This window comes from Thermobia domestica, chromosome 8 (genome assembly GCF_964235325.1).
Source record: "Thermobia domestica chromosome 8, izTheDome1.hap1.1, whole genome shotgun sequence".
In the NCBI taxonomy this organism is placed as follows: domain Eukaryota; kingdom Metazoa; phylum Arthropoda; class Insecta; order Zygentoma; family Lepismatidae; genus Thermobia; species Thermobia domestica.
In genome coordinates this window covers 269,205,860-269,223,224 of record NC_137461.1, presented here as the reverse complement: position 1 = coordinate 269,223,224, position 17,365 = coordinate 269,205,860, and the positions used below count along the sequence as shown (strand labels likewise).

The following is a 17,365-nucleotide window of genomic DNA, read 5'->3' as shown; positions in this document are numbered from 1 at the left end:
CGTGGTAATTTACTGCATGTTATTGCTATGAATCGATGTTCCACTAGTAAAGAGAAGCCTGCTAATGGTTCACAGAATTCTTATGAACATTATCAAATAGGCAGTAGTGATAGTGAACATGAAAAATGAAAGTGAGAAACAATGTGCTAGTGATAAAGCAGTGGTTGCATGTACTGTCATTTGCAAAAGGATGCCGAAATGTAAAATATTTGTAATCATAAATAGGCCTACTATCCAATTGTTTTTCTGACAATATACGTATCATAATTGAAAATACAAGATGATCATTCATGTCACTACCACTGGGACATATAGGTCACACGTAAAAATATCAGTGCGATACATAATGTCCCACTTCGAAAAACGAAACGGCGGAAAATGTTATATATATATATATATATATATATATATATATATATATATATATATATATATATATATGTGTGTGTGTGTGTGTGTGTGTGTGTTTGTTTGTTTGTTTGTTTGTTTGTTTGAAAACAACTTAAAGTAGCCATATATTAATGTTTCTCACTCCGAAAAAAAATGGTAGTGAAAGGGAACGACAATGGAGTTCGCATTTTTCATGTGCTTTGAATTATTAATCCTACCTTATACATTTTTCTTCCTCACTATAAAACTTACTGCACTCTGCATATTGTTTGTAAGAACATTAATTTAACTTTATGGAAAATGTATTTAGGCCCTAAATGTCCTGTTACCAGGGGCGGATTCGGGGGGGGGGGGCGATCGGGGCAATTGCTCCCCAGAAGAGAAAGTTTTCTTATTTTATATATATATATATTAAACCCATCCCAAAGTTTGGAGCCCTTAAAAGTAGCAGTATGACAACCCACCGCCCCCCCAGAAGTCGGTCCTTGATCCGCCCCTGCCTATTACTAATTTAAACTGTCATATTTTTCAAACTTTAAAATCTCGCTCGACGACTCGTTTCATATTGCAGACTTAAGATTACTTAAACAACAATTTTTAAAGTATTTACAGTGTTTTGAGAATGTACACCAATGGAAATAAAGAGAATTTTCAATTCTTTTTCCTAACTTTTTCTGTCTAACATGGGGACAGAAAAAGCGCCGGGCCCTTGTTTCAAAGAGAAAGATGAATCTGGAATAGAGAATTTTTTCACATTACCATAAAAAGCAAAATTTAATTCTTATAATCAGTGTTATGTGATGTTCCTACAGTCTGAAAGCGAGGGGGCAAAACGAGTATCTTGCCCCCTCTGAAAATTTCAGGAGGGGCAACTGCCCCCCTTGCCCCCCCGGTTCCGGCGCCCCTGCATGATAACATGTCATGGTCTGCAGCAACTCCAATACAGACAATAGTGTATACGACGATGGTGTTTCAAGTGAAGAGTGATAATGTTGGAAATGATAGCAGTGTGTTACTTGTGTTTTGTTGGTAGTTTTAAAGATTGTCTAGTAATTTAAGGTTGGTTTAAAGGGACAAGTTTTGCCGATAGATGGCACTACAGTCTTCGTATCTCTCTCATGTTTTTTTTTTTATCTTTCACGAAAATTCACGATTTCTGTTACAAATTTCAACCAACAGACCTCAGATTTTTAGAAAAAGAAGGCAATAACCTGTGCCGATATTTTTATTTAGAATTTTCTTCATTGTTGAAATGGCTTGATTGTTGAAATGGATATCCAAACCTTTAATAATGGAACTGTTTCAACTATGAAGAAAATTCTAAATAAAAAATCGGCACAAATTGTTCCCTTTAATAGGTTATGAAGTTCCTTCTCTAAAAATTTGAAGTCTCCAGGTCGAAATTTATAAAAGAAATTGTAAATTTTCGTGAAAGGTAAAAAAAAATATATGGGAGAGATACGAGGACTGTAGTAGTAGTAGGCCCCCCCGTATGGCCGATTTGACCTTGAACTCATTTTCGTGACGTCATAGGTCAAAGGTCAATGACCTTGGCCCGGGGTCAATGACCTAGGGGTACCTAGGACCACCCCCTCTAAATTTTGGCAGGGGTACCATGGCCCACCCCCTAAATTTTGGCAGGGGTACATAGGACCACCCCCCTTAAATTTTGGAAATTGCCAAATTTAAAAATTTGGTATGGTAGCCTAGGACCATAGTATGTACCTCTATCAGTATTGGGTGTCTATGTCGTTCCCTTTCATGGGTAAAAAATTGCCAAAAAGTCAAATTTCGGGGGTTTTTGACCTAATTTATCCCCTTGGATGAGGTGTTATTACCCTATATGGTTATATGGGCGTATACAGGAGTCCATTACCTTTCATAAGACATGGGAATATTAATGCACCCCTTTAAAAATTTGGGAGGGGTACCTTGGCCCACCCCTTCAATTTTGGAAATTGCCCAATTTCAACATTGGGTATTATAGTACAGGACCCTAATATGTATTATGATAAATTTGGGTGGTCCACCTCATTCCCTTCTAGGGGTACAAAATTGCCAAAATATAAACGTAAGCAATACGTTATACCACGTGTTTTGTTTCGACCTAAGTTATCCTTTTGATGAGGTGTTATTACCCTATATGGTTATATGGGGCGTATACAGGGGTCCATTACCTTTCATAAGACATGGGTATATTAATGCACCCCGGGAGGGGTACTTTGGCCCACCCCTTCATTTTTAGAAATTGCCCAATTTCAACATTTGGTATTATAGTATAGGACGCTAATATGGATCACTATAAATTTGGGTGGTCCACCTCGTTCCCTTTCATGGGTACGAAATTGCCAAATTTAGGTACAACCACGTGTTTGGTTTTTGATTTAATTTATTCCCTTGGATGAGGTCCTATTACCTTATATGGTTATATGGTCATGTATAGGGGTCCATTATCTATTATAAGACATGGGTACATTGGTGCACCCCGGGAGGGGTACCTTGGCCCACCCCTTAAATTTTGGAAATTGCCCAATTTCAACATTTGGTATTATAGTACAGGACCTGATAAATTTGGATGGTCCACATCGTTCCCTTTTAGGGGTACAAAAATTGCCAAAATATAAACGTTGTACCACGTGTTTGTTTTTTCGGTCCATTTTATCCCCTTTGATGAGATTCTATGATTACAGGGGTTCATTTCTTATCGTAAGACATGGGCACCCTTCTTAAATTTTGGCAATGGGGGGTCCACTGAATTTGTCCAATTGAAGCATAGTACAGGACCTCAATATGTTTCGGTGGTCCTATTACCAAATTTGTTTAGTACAACCACGTGTTCGGTTACTGACTCAATTAAGGTTATAAGGTATGGATGGGTATCCCCTTTCAATTTGGTAGGACCCTTCGGTGTGTAGTACAGTCACGTGATCGATGATTTGGTTTTAATGCGCGACGAGGTCCCTGGTCAATGTTCTCTAGGAATTAGGTGGAAACTTTGCACAGGGTTCTCGTCTTATATCGCACAGTTCTTTAGGAGAATCTGATAACGTTGTATATGGAATGGACAATAAAAACACATAAATAAGTATAAATTGTATTTTATTCATTTTTCTGGTTTCTTCTTTTTCTTTCTTATTGACAATGTTTGTATATTGAGCTGGGTTTCTTCATTAGACTGCCTCCTCTTCTTAATTGCGATGATTTGTTTCCATGTTTTGCAGCATAGCACCCGTTTGCAAAGCTTCGTATTGTGAATTCTGTAAAAAAGAACGAGGAAAAAGATGATTAGTATAGAAATAGATGATGATAAAACAAATACACTTACAATGATAAATATGATAAAATTACCTGGAAGGTATATTGCAACAGTCTACGATCATTAACCGTGGGTACTGTTGTGAACAAATATTGAATTTCACGCAGAGATTTTCCTTGGGCTTTACAGCACAAATAAAAATAAGCATAATAGCCACATACGGATGAACCAAGACTTTGCATTTGGCTATTATTATATTTATAGTATATACAATGAAGTTTTAAGAATGCAACATGTTGTGGTACATAAGGAGGAAGGCCATAGCTGTCAAAATATTCTCCAACACCGCGATGATCAATATAAATTGCAATCCAATGACTTCCTAGTTTTGTGGATGGATCTGTATTTACAATGATTGCCAGAGGAAGAGAAATCCGTGAGGGCAACTCATCGCTTGCAAATACCCCGGTAAAATGATTTCTGAATAATGGACTACCGTTTAAAGCACTAGCTAATTGTAATGTATTCAACATCGTGAATGGAAATGATACATAACGTATACGTACCTTGTAATTTAAAAGTCCAGGATAATGTTGCGCTGGTGGTCTATCTCTAGGAGTGAGGAAAACTCTCCATACACAATACAGTTTGCAGGTGCTGCTAATTTCTCTTGGAAATGAACTTCCAATCGGATGGCTCCATGTCGTTGTAAATTCCAATAGTGACAATCTCCAGCAGAAGAATCGGGAGTTAGGTCAAATACAAACAGTGTATATCCATTCTTGTAGTCGGCTCTTGAAATTGTATTTCCAGTATTGGTAAAATGTATGCCAGAGCCTGAGAACAATGTGTGGTACGATGAAATGTAGAGATTTTCTTCAAAGTTGGGTTGCAATGGTTTTGAAGGTACAGCTTTTCCATCCACGTACAGTGTAAAGAAATTAATGTTTAGATGTTGAAATTCAAATGGATTGGTGGTAATAGTTCCACTGGATGCTTCATTCGATGTAAATCCTACAATAATACGATTTGGCAATGTTCCCATAAACAGGTTATCAATAGTTTTGGATTGTATATCCTTCGGGATGGTAAATGATTTCATTTGAACCCTTGTCAGAGGATACTTTGCCGGTGTAGATTGTAAAATTTTATTGTGTGCCAATTTGACACTAGGGCTGATGCTGACTTTTTTCACCTGCAACGATGCATCTAGAATATTGATTTTTGCATTGACACCACTTTCACCGGCCATGAGACAAAAGTTTGGCTTTGCAGGAATAAGTTTCACACGTAATTCCACTCCATGAATTAAAAATTTATCTTGATTAAAAATGTCACAATGAAGATGTCCAATCATATCGAATTTCATACTTTGTTTTGTCAGTTCATAGCGTTGTTGAAATCCTTTGTTCTCACTTGTGGTTGCGTTTATATGACCAGCCGTATCTTGAAACCACATTGCTGTTTGTAAATGTGTATTTTTAGCTCCATCACTATAATTGAGTAGTTTTTCCATGTACGAACGATATGGATGATTATGTGACGGAAATGAAATCAGTTTATTGTTCAAGTAGATTTGTACTTCACTAAACATAGCATTTAGAAAATCATTGACAGGTGCAATTGCTTTATCCGTATTGATGAAGGAGGAACCATCTGGTTTCACAATTTGTGCTTGGATGTATAATAAGGTTTGTGGTAAATCAATATATTCATCACTGCTACCACTCACTACAAATTCTATTGGTGAATTTTCAGCTATTGAACTAATTGGTTTGTAGCCTATAATACGATTGTCCAGAACACTGGTTTGCGTGGGCAACGTTGAAAAAATGTCCAATTCACTTTTTACACATTCACAGGATTGATGATGTAAGAAAGCCATCGTTGAATTAATCAAAAATATCTGGTGACGATGCCAATGATTTCTTCTTCTTCTTATGTGATAATTTACGTCTCTTTGTAGGATTGATGGTGTTGTTGATCGTTGGAAGGTCAACCTCAAACTGAGAGCAGTCATCCCATTTTCGTTTATGATATCCACTTCCCAGCATAGTTTTCAACTTGTTTTTAGCTTTTTCTTGTAAATTTGATTTTGCCTCTTGCATACGTTGATGAAACGATTCTTCCAGCGGTTGATTCGAGATCACAACATCATTAATCATATTGGCACCTGATTTTAATAATTCTTTTCCCACAGTTTTAGCGCCTTGCTTCACAAGTGGTAACACTGAACGAAATAAGCCACCAAGGAAACTTCCAATGCCATGTCCTGCTTGATAGGGACTTCCCACATAGACGTTACCGATACCAGACAACGCTTGTTTTTGGTAGTATTGCAAATACGGATCAGTCATGACGACGACGACGGAAATGTAGTTTTGTAGACACCGTTCCAAAGGTGAATGGCATAGGATGACCTGTGCTATCCCTTATATCGATTTGTATTTGCTCAAAATTCATTTTTTCCACCGGAACATAATGTGCAGGATTAAAGATTTGTACTGCATGACTTCCAAAAGTATGATTCACAGGATCCATGTTGACAATTCGTAGCAAGGGTACCATTGTATCTCCAACAATGACAGATTCAATAATGTCACAATAGACGTACATTTGTGATGGTAAGCCTAATCGTACATCCGGTGTATATTGTCCCTTTTCCATATCTTTTAAATCACTTTTCGGGTCAAATCCAAGCATTAAACTAACACTTGGTGACAATTGTACAGAAGTATGGATTTCCTTTTTGGGATGTCTTATGAGGCATATATTATTAGTTGCGTCATGAGATATAAATAAATTGGTTTCTTTATGATGTATATTAATTGCATGAATAAGATCCCGTATATTGTTATAATAGCGTACAGGGATCGTTACAACCTTCCACGGTTCCTGATCATTACTACTTGATGATTTGTAATATATTTTATTGTTTTTACTGTTAATGTTCAGCAAAGAATGTGGATAATGAATCTCTACAATTGCCACATCCCATTTCTGGCGAAACTCTACACGTCGTTGTAATTTCGTAATATATGAAGTCAATGTATTTTCTGGAAAATAATCCATGGAACTATTACTGGGAAGTGTAACGTAAAAATCTTGATCAGGTTCCATTCTTCTTCTTCTTCTTCAATGAAGTTGCAGGGATCCACGAATTGAATGAGGAAGGATATCCTTTCCACTGGACGAGATACTCCTTTCTGCGACCTTTTGTTCTTGTACGTAATATTTTATCGATGAGGAACGTCGAAGGGAGCGGTACTGGTTGTAATTCTTCTCTGTAGAAAACACCATCGATAAGTTGATGATTTAAATCCTCTAGTCGATACACTGGTGGGTTTCTTGGTACAATGGCTTTTACTCTGAATATTTCCCAAGTCCAGTTCTCGAGGTAACCCTTGTCAAAGATACGTTTTGTTTTACTTATACGAACAGTATCACCAACAGATAAATCCGTATCTTGTTTTGAACGTTGTAGCTTTTTGTCGTATAAGTTGTGCCACACCTCCAGTAAATTGTCCTGAGAAACGTTTGCAGGTGCCATTTTAATACTGGAATGCCGACTTTCATTGTATGCTTTTACAAGTAAAGGCAATACTTTGATGTAATTGTATGTTTGATATTTGGTAAAGTATTTCCACATACGATGTTTCAATGTCTGATTAAATCTTTCTGCGATGCTGGCTTTAATATCTGGATCCTTTGTTGTAACATGTTGCACGTTGTGTTTCCTGAAAAACTTTTGTACTGTCTTGTTGGTAAATTCAGTTCCTTGATCACTACGTAGCACAATTGGTTTCCTGTCCTGGAAAATCATTTCAAATGCATTCACTATATCCTCGGCACTTTTTGATTTTAGTGGTACAGCCCATCCGTACCGACTAAACACATCAATCACTGTAAGAATATAGCGGTAATTGTCATTATAGTTTTGAAGTGATTGTAAATCATTTAAATCACATTCCCATTGATCATCAATATTGTTGACAAGATAAAAATCTCTACGGAAACGACGACGTACAGGACGATGTAACGTGTAGGTAGGTTGTTTGTTTAACCAAAGTTTTATTTTGGCTAGAGGTATAGATTTTCCTGTGGCTTGCCATAATTTCTTTGCAGTAGAAAATGATGCAGGATGTGCTGGATTGTAATAAATGGATTTCAACTTTTTGTTCATGGTTTGTACGTTGACCATTGTGGAATGATACGTTTTCTTTTTGGTCGGACTTCTAAAACATCATCATCATCTTCTTCTTCTTCTTCTTCTCCGGAAGAAAATAATTCAGGTGCCGGTTTTGGTGGTGCAGATCCTTCAGCTGCTGTTGTACTATTATGCTTGACAATATAGTTTAATCTCCGTGGATTACCAATCAATTCTTGAGGTGTGTTTGACGATGCAAGGTAGTTGCAAAACAATTCCCAACCTTGAGGATTAGAATGTTTCCTCGGTCGAGTCACATCGCACATTAAATCTACAATATTGGATCCATGTAGTTTATTATCGTTGATGTACACTGTTCCTTTATAATCCCACGTAATTGCGTCATCTTGTTTTAAACGACGGAATAGTAGTTCGGCTTTCTTACGATACATTTGTGGTATTGCGGCTAAAATTTCTTGTTTCGTGCTATCGTCAACATTCGGGACGTCACCATCAGGTTTCATTGATGTAATTGTAAGTGGTATTGGTTCTTCTTGTTTACGTATCACATAAAGATATTTCTGTAATATTCTATTGTACTGATTCCATTTTTCTTCATCACTTGGATACGATGTATTCAATATAGATTGCATTTCACGATCGAGATTAGATTCTCGATTTTCACTCACACGGGATGATGATGCATGCATTCGTTGAAGCATTTCTGGTGGCACTAAAACCATCTTCTTGCTATGTTCCATGATGTTTATTGTTTAAACAAAATACTGGATAACACACTTCCTACAATAGGTGCAAGTAATGCAGGTAAGAATCCTCCTTGTTGTACGGCTAAATGTTTCTTCTTTTTATCCAATGATTTTGTATTGTCTACAAGATACCGGAGCGTGTTCTTGTAACGCTTTAATCTTGACTTCTGCGCACTTGTCAGTGGAACATTGCCTTTTAAGACATTATAACAACATTCACAAATACTATGAATTAATGAAGCGTCTGCATTGGCAATAATAGCTTTACGCAATCTTGGTTTAGCTTTGTGCAGAGCACGTAGCAGATCAGCGTGTTTCACTGTAGGAGACATCGTGACAGACTAAGTCATTCTTTTCACATGCACAATAATTTAAACATGTTTTGTTGGTACGTAAACATAATGATGCAAATCGTCGGGAAAAATATTTGTACGAAATCGCATTTCTTCGGGTGTATCTTGTTTAAGATCCATCAGTAAATAACCATGTGGATTTCTTGTTGCGTCTGCATAACTTTCTTGTAGAAACAGTGGATGCTCAGGCATGATTTGATAACTCATATGCTTGATTTGTGACTTGTCACGTGGATTTTTAAACAACACCAAATACGAACAATTTAAACTCATATTTCTATTTGCTTTACTTTGATGAAATACATTTTGTGTTATAAAAATCACACTAATATTTCGATGATGTGATCCTTTTGTGAACATATCAACAATATCACTATTCACTTCTCGCATATGGTCATCAATAATAATCAAATGTGGTCCATCTTGAGGCTGAAAATCTTTCATTCGTGGAAGTCCTTCGTGAAATTCTACTGGAACTGGCATTGTTGCATACACGTCTTGCCATTCTGCATAATACCAGTATATCTTACGAAATTTTGCATTGATCATGGTTGGGAGATGTGACAGTAATCGCTTCACAAAATACGTTTTTCCACACCCACTAGGCCCTGCGAGAATACAGGTAAATGGATGTTTCCACTGTGTATCCATGATGAACACTAACACCTTGTTTCAAAAATGATGCGTATTTAAAGCGAGTACAAATTTTCTTTTTGTTTTAGATTGTAAACTCTTGCACTCACTGGTGTGAAAAGGTTAAAACCGTTCATCTGTTTATCGAGTAGTTGAAAACCGTTTATTTGTTAATCGAATAGTTGAAAACCGTTTATTTGTTAATCGAATAGTTAAAAACCGGATAAAGTTTAACGGTTAACCGTGAAAGCTGATCACTGTTTGATTTAAATTCTATTTGAAAATTTTTCGTTTGAAATTTGTTTTGTAATTTTTGTTTCAAAAATTTTGTTTAAATTTTTTTGTTTCAAAATTTTTGTTTCAAATTTTGTTTAAAAATTTTTTCGTTTGAAATTTTTTTTTGTTGAAAATTTTTGTTTTGAAATTTTTGTTTTCAAAATTTTGTTTGAAATTTTTTTCGTTTGAAAATTTTTAATTTTTTTTGTTGCAAAATTTTTTGTTTAAATTTTTTTGTTCGAAATTTTTGTTTTGAAATTTTTCGTTTCCAATTTTTTTTGTTTAAAATTTTTTTGTTTCAAACTAAAAAACTTTTTGTTTGAAATTTAAGTTTAAAAAATGTTCGAATTTTTTGTTTAAAATTTTTTGTTTGAACATTTTTGTTTCGAAATTTTTTCGTTTCAATTTTTGTTTTCATTTTTTTAGTTTGAAAAGTTGAAAAAAAAGTTTTAAATGCCAAGAATCTTTCCTAGAGAACATTGACCAGGGACCTCGTCGCGCATTAAAACCAAATCATCGATCACGTGACTGTACTACACCGAAGGGTCCTACCAAATTGAAAGGGGATACCCATCCATACCTTATAACCTTAATTGAGTCAGTAACCGAACACGTGGTTGTACTAAACAAATTTGGTAATAGGACCACCGAAACATATTGAGGTCCTGTACTATGCTTCAATTGGACAAATTCAGTGGACCCCCCATTGCCAAAATTTAAGAAGGGTGCCCATGTCTTACGATAAGAAATGAACCCCTGTAATCATAGAATCTCATCAAAGGGGATAAAATGGACCGAAAAAACAAACACGTGGTACAACGTTTATATTTTGGCAATTTTTGTACCCCTAAAAGGGAACGATGTGGACCATCCAAATTTATCAGGTCCTGTACTATAATACCAAATGTTGAAATTGGGCAATTTCCAAAATTTAAGGGGTGGGCCAAGGTACCCCTCCCGGGGTGCACCAATGTACCCATGTCTTATAATAGATAATGGACCCCTATACATGACCATATAACCATATAAGGTAATAGGACCTCATCCAAGGGAATAAATTAAATCAAAAACCAAACACGTGGTTGTACCTAAATTTGGCAATTTCGTACCCATGAAAGGGAACGAGGTGGACCACCCAAATTTATAGTGATCCATATTAGCGTCCTATACTATAATACCAAATGTTGAAATTGGGCAATTTCTAAAAATGAAGGGGTGGGCCAAAGTACCCCTCCCGGGGTGCATTAATATACCCATGTCTTATGAAAGGTAATGGACCCCTGTATACGCCCCATATAACCATATAGGGTAATAACACCTCATCAAAAGGATAACTTAGGTCGAAACAAAACACGTGGTATAACGTATTGCTTACGTTTATATTTTGGCAATTTTGTACCCCTAGAAGGGAATGAGGTGGACCACCCAAATTTATCATAATACATATTAGGGTCCTGTACTATAATACCCAATGTTGAAATTGGGCAATTTCCAAAATTGAAGGGGTGGGCCAAGGTACCCCTCCCAAATTTTTAAAGGGGTGCATTAATATTCCCATGTCTTATGAAAGGTAATGGACTCCTGTATACGCCCATATAACCATATAGGGTAATAACACCTCATCAAAGGGGATAAAATCGACCAAAACCAAACACGTGGTATAACGTATTGCTTACGTTTATATTTTTGGCAATTTTGTACCCCTAGAAGGGAATGAGGTGGACCACCCAAATTTATCATAATACATATTAGGCTCCTGTACTATAATACCCAATGTTTAAATTGGTCAATTTCCAAAATTGAAGGGGTGGGCCAAGGTACCCCTCCCAAATTTTTCAAGGGGTGCATTAATATACCCATGTCTTATGAAAGGGAATGGACCCCCTGTATACACCCATATAACCATATAGGGTAATAACACCTCATCCAAGGGGATAAATTAGGTCAAAAACCCCCGAAATTTGACTTTTTGGCAATTTTTTACCCATGAAAGGGAACGACATAGACACCCAATACTGATAGAGGTACATACTATGGTCCTAGGCTACCATACCAATTTTTAAATTTGGCAATTTCCAAAATTTAAGGGGGGTGGTCCTATGTACCCCTGCCAAAATTTAGGGGGTGGGCCATGGTACCCCTGCCAAAATTTAGAGGGGGTGGTCCTAGGTACCCCTAGGTCATTGACCCCGGGCCAAGGTCATTGACCTTTGACCTATGACGTCACGAAAATGAGTTCAAGGTCAAATCGGCCATACGGGGGGGCCTACTACTGTAGTGACATCTATCGTCAAAACTTGTCCCTTTACACTAACCTTAAATGAGTCTGTACAAGTTTAACCATCTCTTACAAACACTCATACAGTATCCTTATAATGTTCATAACATTACTACCTATGTTATTATCATTATGTAATAAACGGAAAATGAATAGAAACAGAATGGGATAATTCCTGATTTAAAGTTATCCATTTAATATATATTTCAAGTAAATTGGAGCAAAATGGAATAATTTTAGATTTTGAGCGTGAATTCAATATGGCGGCCAATATTGCTGCTTTCCGCTACTTGGATTTTTCAAGACTTTTGATATGTTGTTGGGTTTATTATTGTAACTCTAAAAAAAATTACTTTATTTCTTTTACAACTAGTTTGATATTTTCACCTAAACTGACTGGACTAATGGAAGAAATCAAACATCACGGAATCAGAAAGTGTTGTGGAGATTGAAATAGTGGAAACCTCTGTATACAAGACGCCCTCTTCCTTTCAAAAAAAAAAAAAAAAAAAAAAAAAAAAAGCGTCCTAGACCATAAATACTGAGATTCACAACGATTTTATTTTTAATGTTATAAGACATATCTGCTGTTATAAGACGCAAGAGGGCCGCGGTGGCTCAGTGGTAGATTGTTTACCTCTGGTCCATAGGGTCTTTGGGTCGATCCCCGTGCACGTGGATTTTCTCGGGGTTCTCTCGTTCAACAGAGGGTTTTATATGAAAATAATACTGAAGTGTCCGTTTTGATTTACCAACTATTAATAGTTGACACAATTTAGTGTTATAATATTTAGTTTAGGAGACTTAAAATATTTACATACACATTTATATGAAGAAAGATTTTTTGTTACACTAATGTGTGATGTTAGTACTTAATAAATTATTTATATCTTACATAAAATAACATATTGCACTATTAAGGCAAAAATTAGATATACAAACATATCCTGTTGTTTTACAATGATAAAATAACAATAAAATTACGATTAATAAATTATCGATCTATGATAGTACGAACATTATAATTTTTAAAGGAAATTTCAGAAGTGCGTGAAGAGTACTACATTAAATTTTATACGTACTATTAATAGTTTATGTATTATAGAAACTATTAATATCTTTGAGTGTCGGGTTTATAATCTAATTTTGGCGTTCCGACAGTTAACTTGACATCTGCTATTCATTTTAACTTTGAGAGGGCCGCGGTAACTCAGTGGTAGAGCGTTCACCTCTGGTGCATAGGGTTCATCCCAGCTCACGCCAAGTGAACTTTGTGGTGGACAAACACCTTGTGTGTGTGTTTTCTCGGGATTTTCCTGTTACCTCCCGCTTTCTTCATTCCACCATTTCATTCATTTCTCGGGGCGCGGTGGCTCAGTGGTAGAGCGTTCACCTCCGGTGCTTGGGGTCCCTGGTTCGATCCCAGCTCGCGCCCTATGGACTTTGTGGTGGACAAACACAGTGCTCGTGGGTTTTCTCGGGGTTCTCTCATTTCCTTCCACTTTCTTTATTCCACCATTTCATTCATTTCTCATCATTACCGTCTCCTTTAGCCTACTCGGCATAACGTGGGACGTAAAACTCAAAGATTTCATTTCATTTTCATTTTAATTCTGCTTCATGCCTGAAAATTAGGACATGAATACTATGTATAGGATAAGAAAATAGGTGTTGAACTAATTATAAAATAAAATTATACTAAGAAATGAATCAGAAAACCTCACTTACCTGAGGAACCTGCCATTCATCCAACTTATATATCTCTCCCTCGCCTTCACTGTCACTTTTCGTAATCAATAGTCCTGAAGAATTGAGGTAGTTGCGGAGCCATTTCAGATCTTTTAAACTCAAATTTCCACCTGGAACAATTTTTTTTTTAAATATGGACATATATCAAATTTTATGTGATGCAAAATAATGAGTAAAATATGTGACATGTAAATCAATTGACTAACCTTAAAAACAAAAGCATAAATATAATATTTCGTTGTTTCGTAAATGTCCATCGTGTGCAGAAATATGTTAAACATATCATATAGGGATGCGCACGAGACGAGTCGAGACAGGATTTTTCTGACAAAATTCGAATTGAGGCATGGCTATTCCAATAGAGAAATATACATTTTTCGAGTCGGGACATCTCTTTTACAGGACATTTTCGAGACGAGACAGCCACAAATCTTGTCTCGTGCGCATCCCTACATATCAATATCAGGAAATTTACGTAGAATTGTTATATGGAAATATATTACACAGACGTCAATTTTTTAAAGGGAGTTTGGTTTACCAAAACTCTTTGATATATTTACTATGCCCATGTGTCCGTCTGTCTAGGAAACAAAAATTTCAAGAACTACTTAATGAATAACCATCAATTTTGGCCCGGATATACAGGATCAAAAGTTAGGAGCAGAGATCGCTGATATTGAGTTTGTAGGGATTATATTCAAATCAGAAGTGATAGAAATCAACCATTTTCGGCCTACACGTTGATCACTATAGAGCGAAAATGGTAATAGATTGCGAGAAGCAGCCCTCTGCAATCAAATAAGCGTCCCAAGAATATATTCCATATCTACTCTTATCTTTCTAATAAAATCAGAAGTATCTCTAAAAATACCTACTTCCAAACAAGCTTTCAACATAAATTGACAAAATATCAAGGCGTACAAACCAGACTCCTTCATGTGGTATACATATAACACAGCTACTTGTTTTCTACTACGTTTAATTATGCTGCCATCTGTTGAGCCATATTACTTAACTTTTGAAGAACAAGGCAGTGCATGTGTTTATGGCAAGTAGGATAGAGGCTTAAACAGTACTTCCTTTCTCTCACCATTAACTGGCCTTCCTCGTGGTTCCTATATTCTCAGTTTGACCCCTCCTGCTCCTCAATAACTAACCTTCCTCGTACTGGCTATACTCTGAGTTTCGCTGTCCTTATACTCCCAATAACTAGTTCCGCGTACTGGATATACTCTGAGTTTGGCCCTCCTCGTATTCCCGACTAGTTGGCCTTCCTCGTACTCTGAGTTTGTTTGCTCCAAGCAACTTAAGCAGAAAATACTGCAATTAAGAAATGGAAGACGGAGTTTTTCCTTTCTTTTAAGGTAAACATGAAATCACAAATAATAGAATACTTCATTTCTGATTGTTCCAGTGCAAACATTCACATATACACTCGGGCCACTCCTTGTACAGTCCGCAGAAAAAACTGCAACATGAGCATGTAAGTTTATTGTGAAACTACGCCTAACAGCACAGGTAATCAACATAACGTTTAAGTGGAATGAATCATGGCAGAAGAAATCTCGGCATCCTCTCCTGCACACTTATTTTGGAGCAAAAGACTTCGTCGTTTCACAATAAACTTACATGCTCATGTTGCAGGTTTCTTGCTGCGGACTGTACATAATAACAGGAAAAGGAACTTACTAGATCCAGAGTCCTCTTCATCCATATCATCTGCAACAGAATCTGTGGAAGATTCACTTCCTGACCCTGTTAGTCGAGGGGGTGTGTCGTTGGACAAAGTTGGTCTTCTGCCTGGAGCGGGCACTGGAACTGCAACGATTATAGTAACAATAGATATAAATGTGCGAATCAAGATTAAAGGTAAGAAAAAGTTTATTACAATTTGTGATGACATTTTATATATTAACAACACGTTAATGGAATGCTTTAAAAATATACATGAGGATTTTTTTAAAGAAGTATTCCAGTTAAAATTTGAATCAATTCTTTTTGATTTTTTGAAAATAAATTTGAAAACAAAAGACAAAATGAAAAGGCAGCAACGTTTGAGCAACACGTAAGAGGTGCAACAAAATACAGGGTGGAGCAAAAGAAACGCATTTTAAACCGCAAGTACTCGGAGACGAGTGGGGGTATTGGTTTTGAGCGACCGTTTGCAGACAGCTCAGACAATGCAGTTTCAGTCGTTATGGAGCGTTGGATAGAGCATCGTGTGTTCGTGGTCGAGCAGTTCTTCAGAAACAATGATTCCGTGGTCATGGCTCAATGTCTTTTCCGAAAAAAGTTGAATGTCGAACGTCGAGGTACACTCCCAGATCGAAACACTATACTCCGATGGGTTGCAGCTTTTAGAAGTATTAAATCTGTGATGGAAAAAAAAGAAACGACCTGGTCTTCCCCGTTCAGTTCGAACTCCGAAAAACGTAGACAGATTGAAAAACGGAAGATCTTGCTAGTTCGAACAGGTGACAGGCTGTATCACTGGGTATGTCACGTCGTTCGCTTCATCGCATCTTACACGATAATCTCAAATTTCACCTGTACAAAAATAATGATTATCCAGCAGCTAAGTGAGAGAATTACCATGTAAGAGTGCAGATAATTTTGTGGCATAATGGACGCTATTCTTAAGGAAGAAGCAGATGCCCCAGTATTCATGAGTGATGAAGCCCACTTTCATCTGGATGGCTATGTTAATGTACAGAATTGCTCTACGCTCCAACGTTCCTGCATTGTATGAGCTGTCTGCCAACGGTCACTCAAGATCAATACCTCTACTCGTCGCCAAATACTAGCGTTAAAAAAAAAAAAAACATGCGTTTCCTCTGCTCCACCCTGTATGATAAAAGTAGAATAATAAATCGAATGCAATTAATATTTTTAATTACACTGAACAAATCATAATCTACAGCACTAGTCCTACTGAATATATAAGTGTTAAAACCTTCACTTACTGATTTTATTTTGTATTTGTGTACCATCGGGGTATTTAGAAGCTGCATCTTCCTTTATTTCGGCTGGAGATTCCGTGATCCCTGAGATTTTGTTAGGCTTAACAACTATGAGTGACGTAAGAGGGGTCACAAATCCATACTGTAACAGAAAATCAATCTTTTGAATGGGATATTTCAAATTACATACTTTAATATAGAGTTCGTTATACAAAGTCTTGTGTATAATTACAAATAAGTAGTATTTATTCAATCGCGTAGGAAGAATTGGTTGGTTCAGGGGACTGCATGGTTTGAATACTAGAGAATATACTGAAGATATTTTGAAGACGGGGCCAAAAACATTTTTGAGCGCGAGGGTCAGAATACATTTTGAGGGCATACTTTGAGGACGATAGTGATAATATATTTTGAGGGCGAGTGATGGTTACGAAAAATAACGATTTTTGTTGTGGTTGTTATTACTAAGGAATAAGTTAGTCCTTAGTTCGTTATCATCTTAAAATAAAAGGAAAATTCATTGTAGCCTTATCAAACAAAACTGTAGGGACGTAGT

General features: G+C 36.6%; 1 protein-coding gene across 1 annotated transcript in view; it reads right to left on the bottom strand.

The window, feature by feature from the left end:
- LOC145693618 (inter-alpha-trypsin inhibitor heavy chain H4-like) overlaps positions 1–17,365 on the bottom strand; it is a 148,490-nt gene that overhangs the window by 25,340 nt on the left and 105,785 nt on the right. Inside the window, exons 12-14 of the mRNA XM_081769773.1 lie at positions 16,813–16,951; positions 15,539–15,667; positions 13,829–13,959 (exon numbers count right to left, since the gene is read on the bottom strand). Coding sequence (XP_081625899.1) covers positions 13,829–13,959; positions 15,539–15,667; positions 16,813–16,951 — 399 coding nt within the window. The remainder of the gene's footprint in view (positions 1–13,828; positions 13,960–15,538; positions 15,668–16,812; positions 16,952–17,365) is intronic.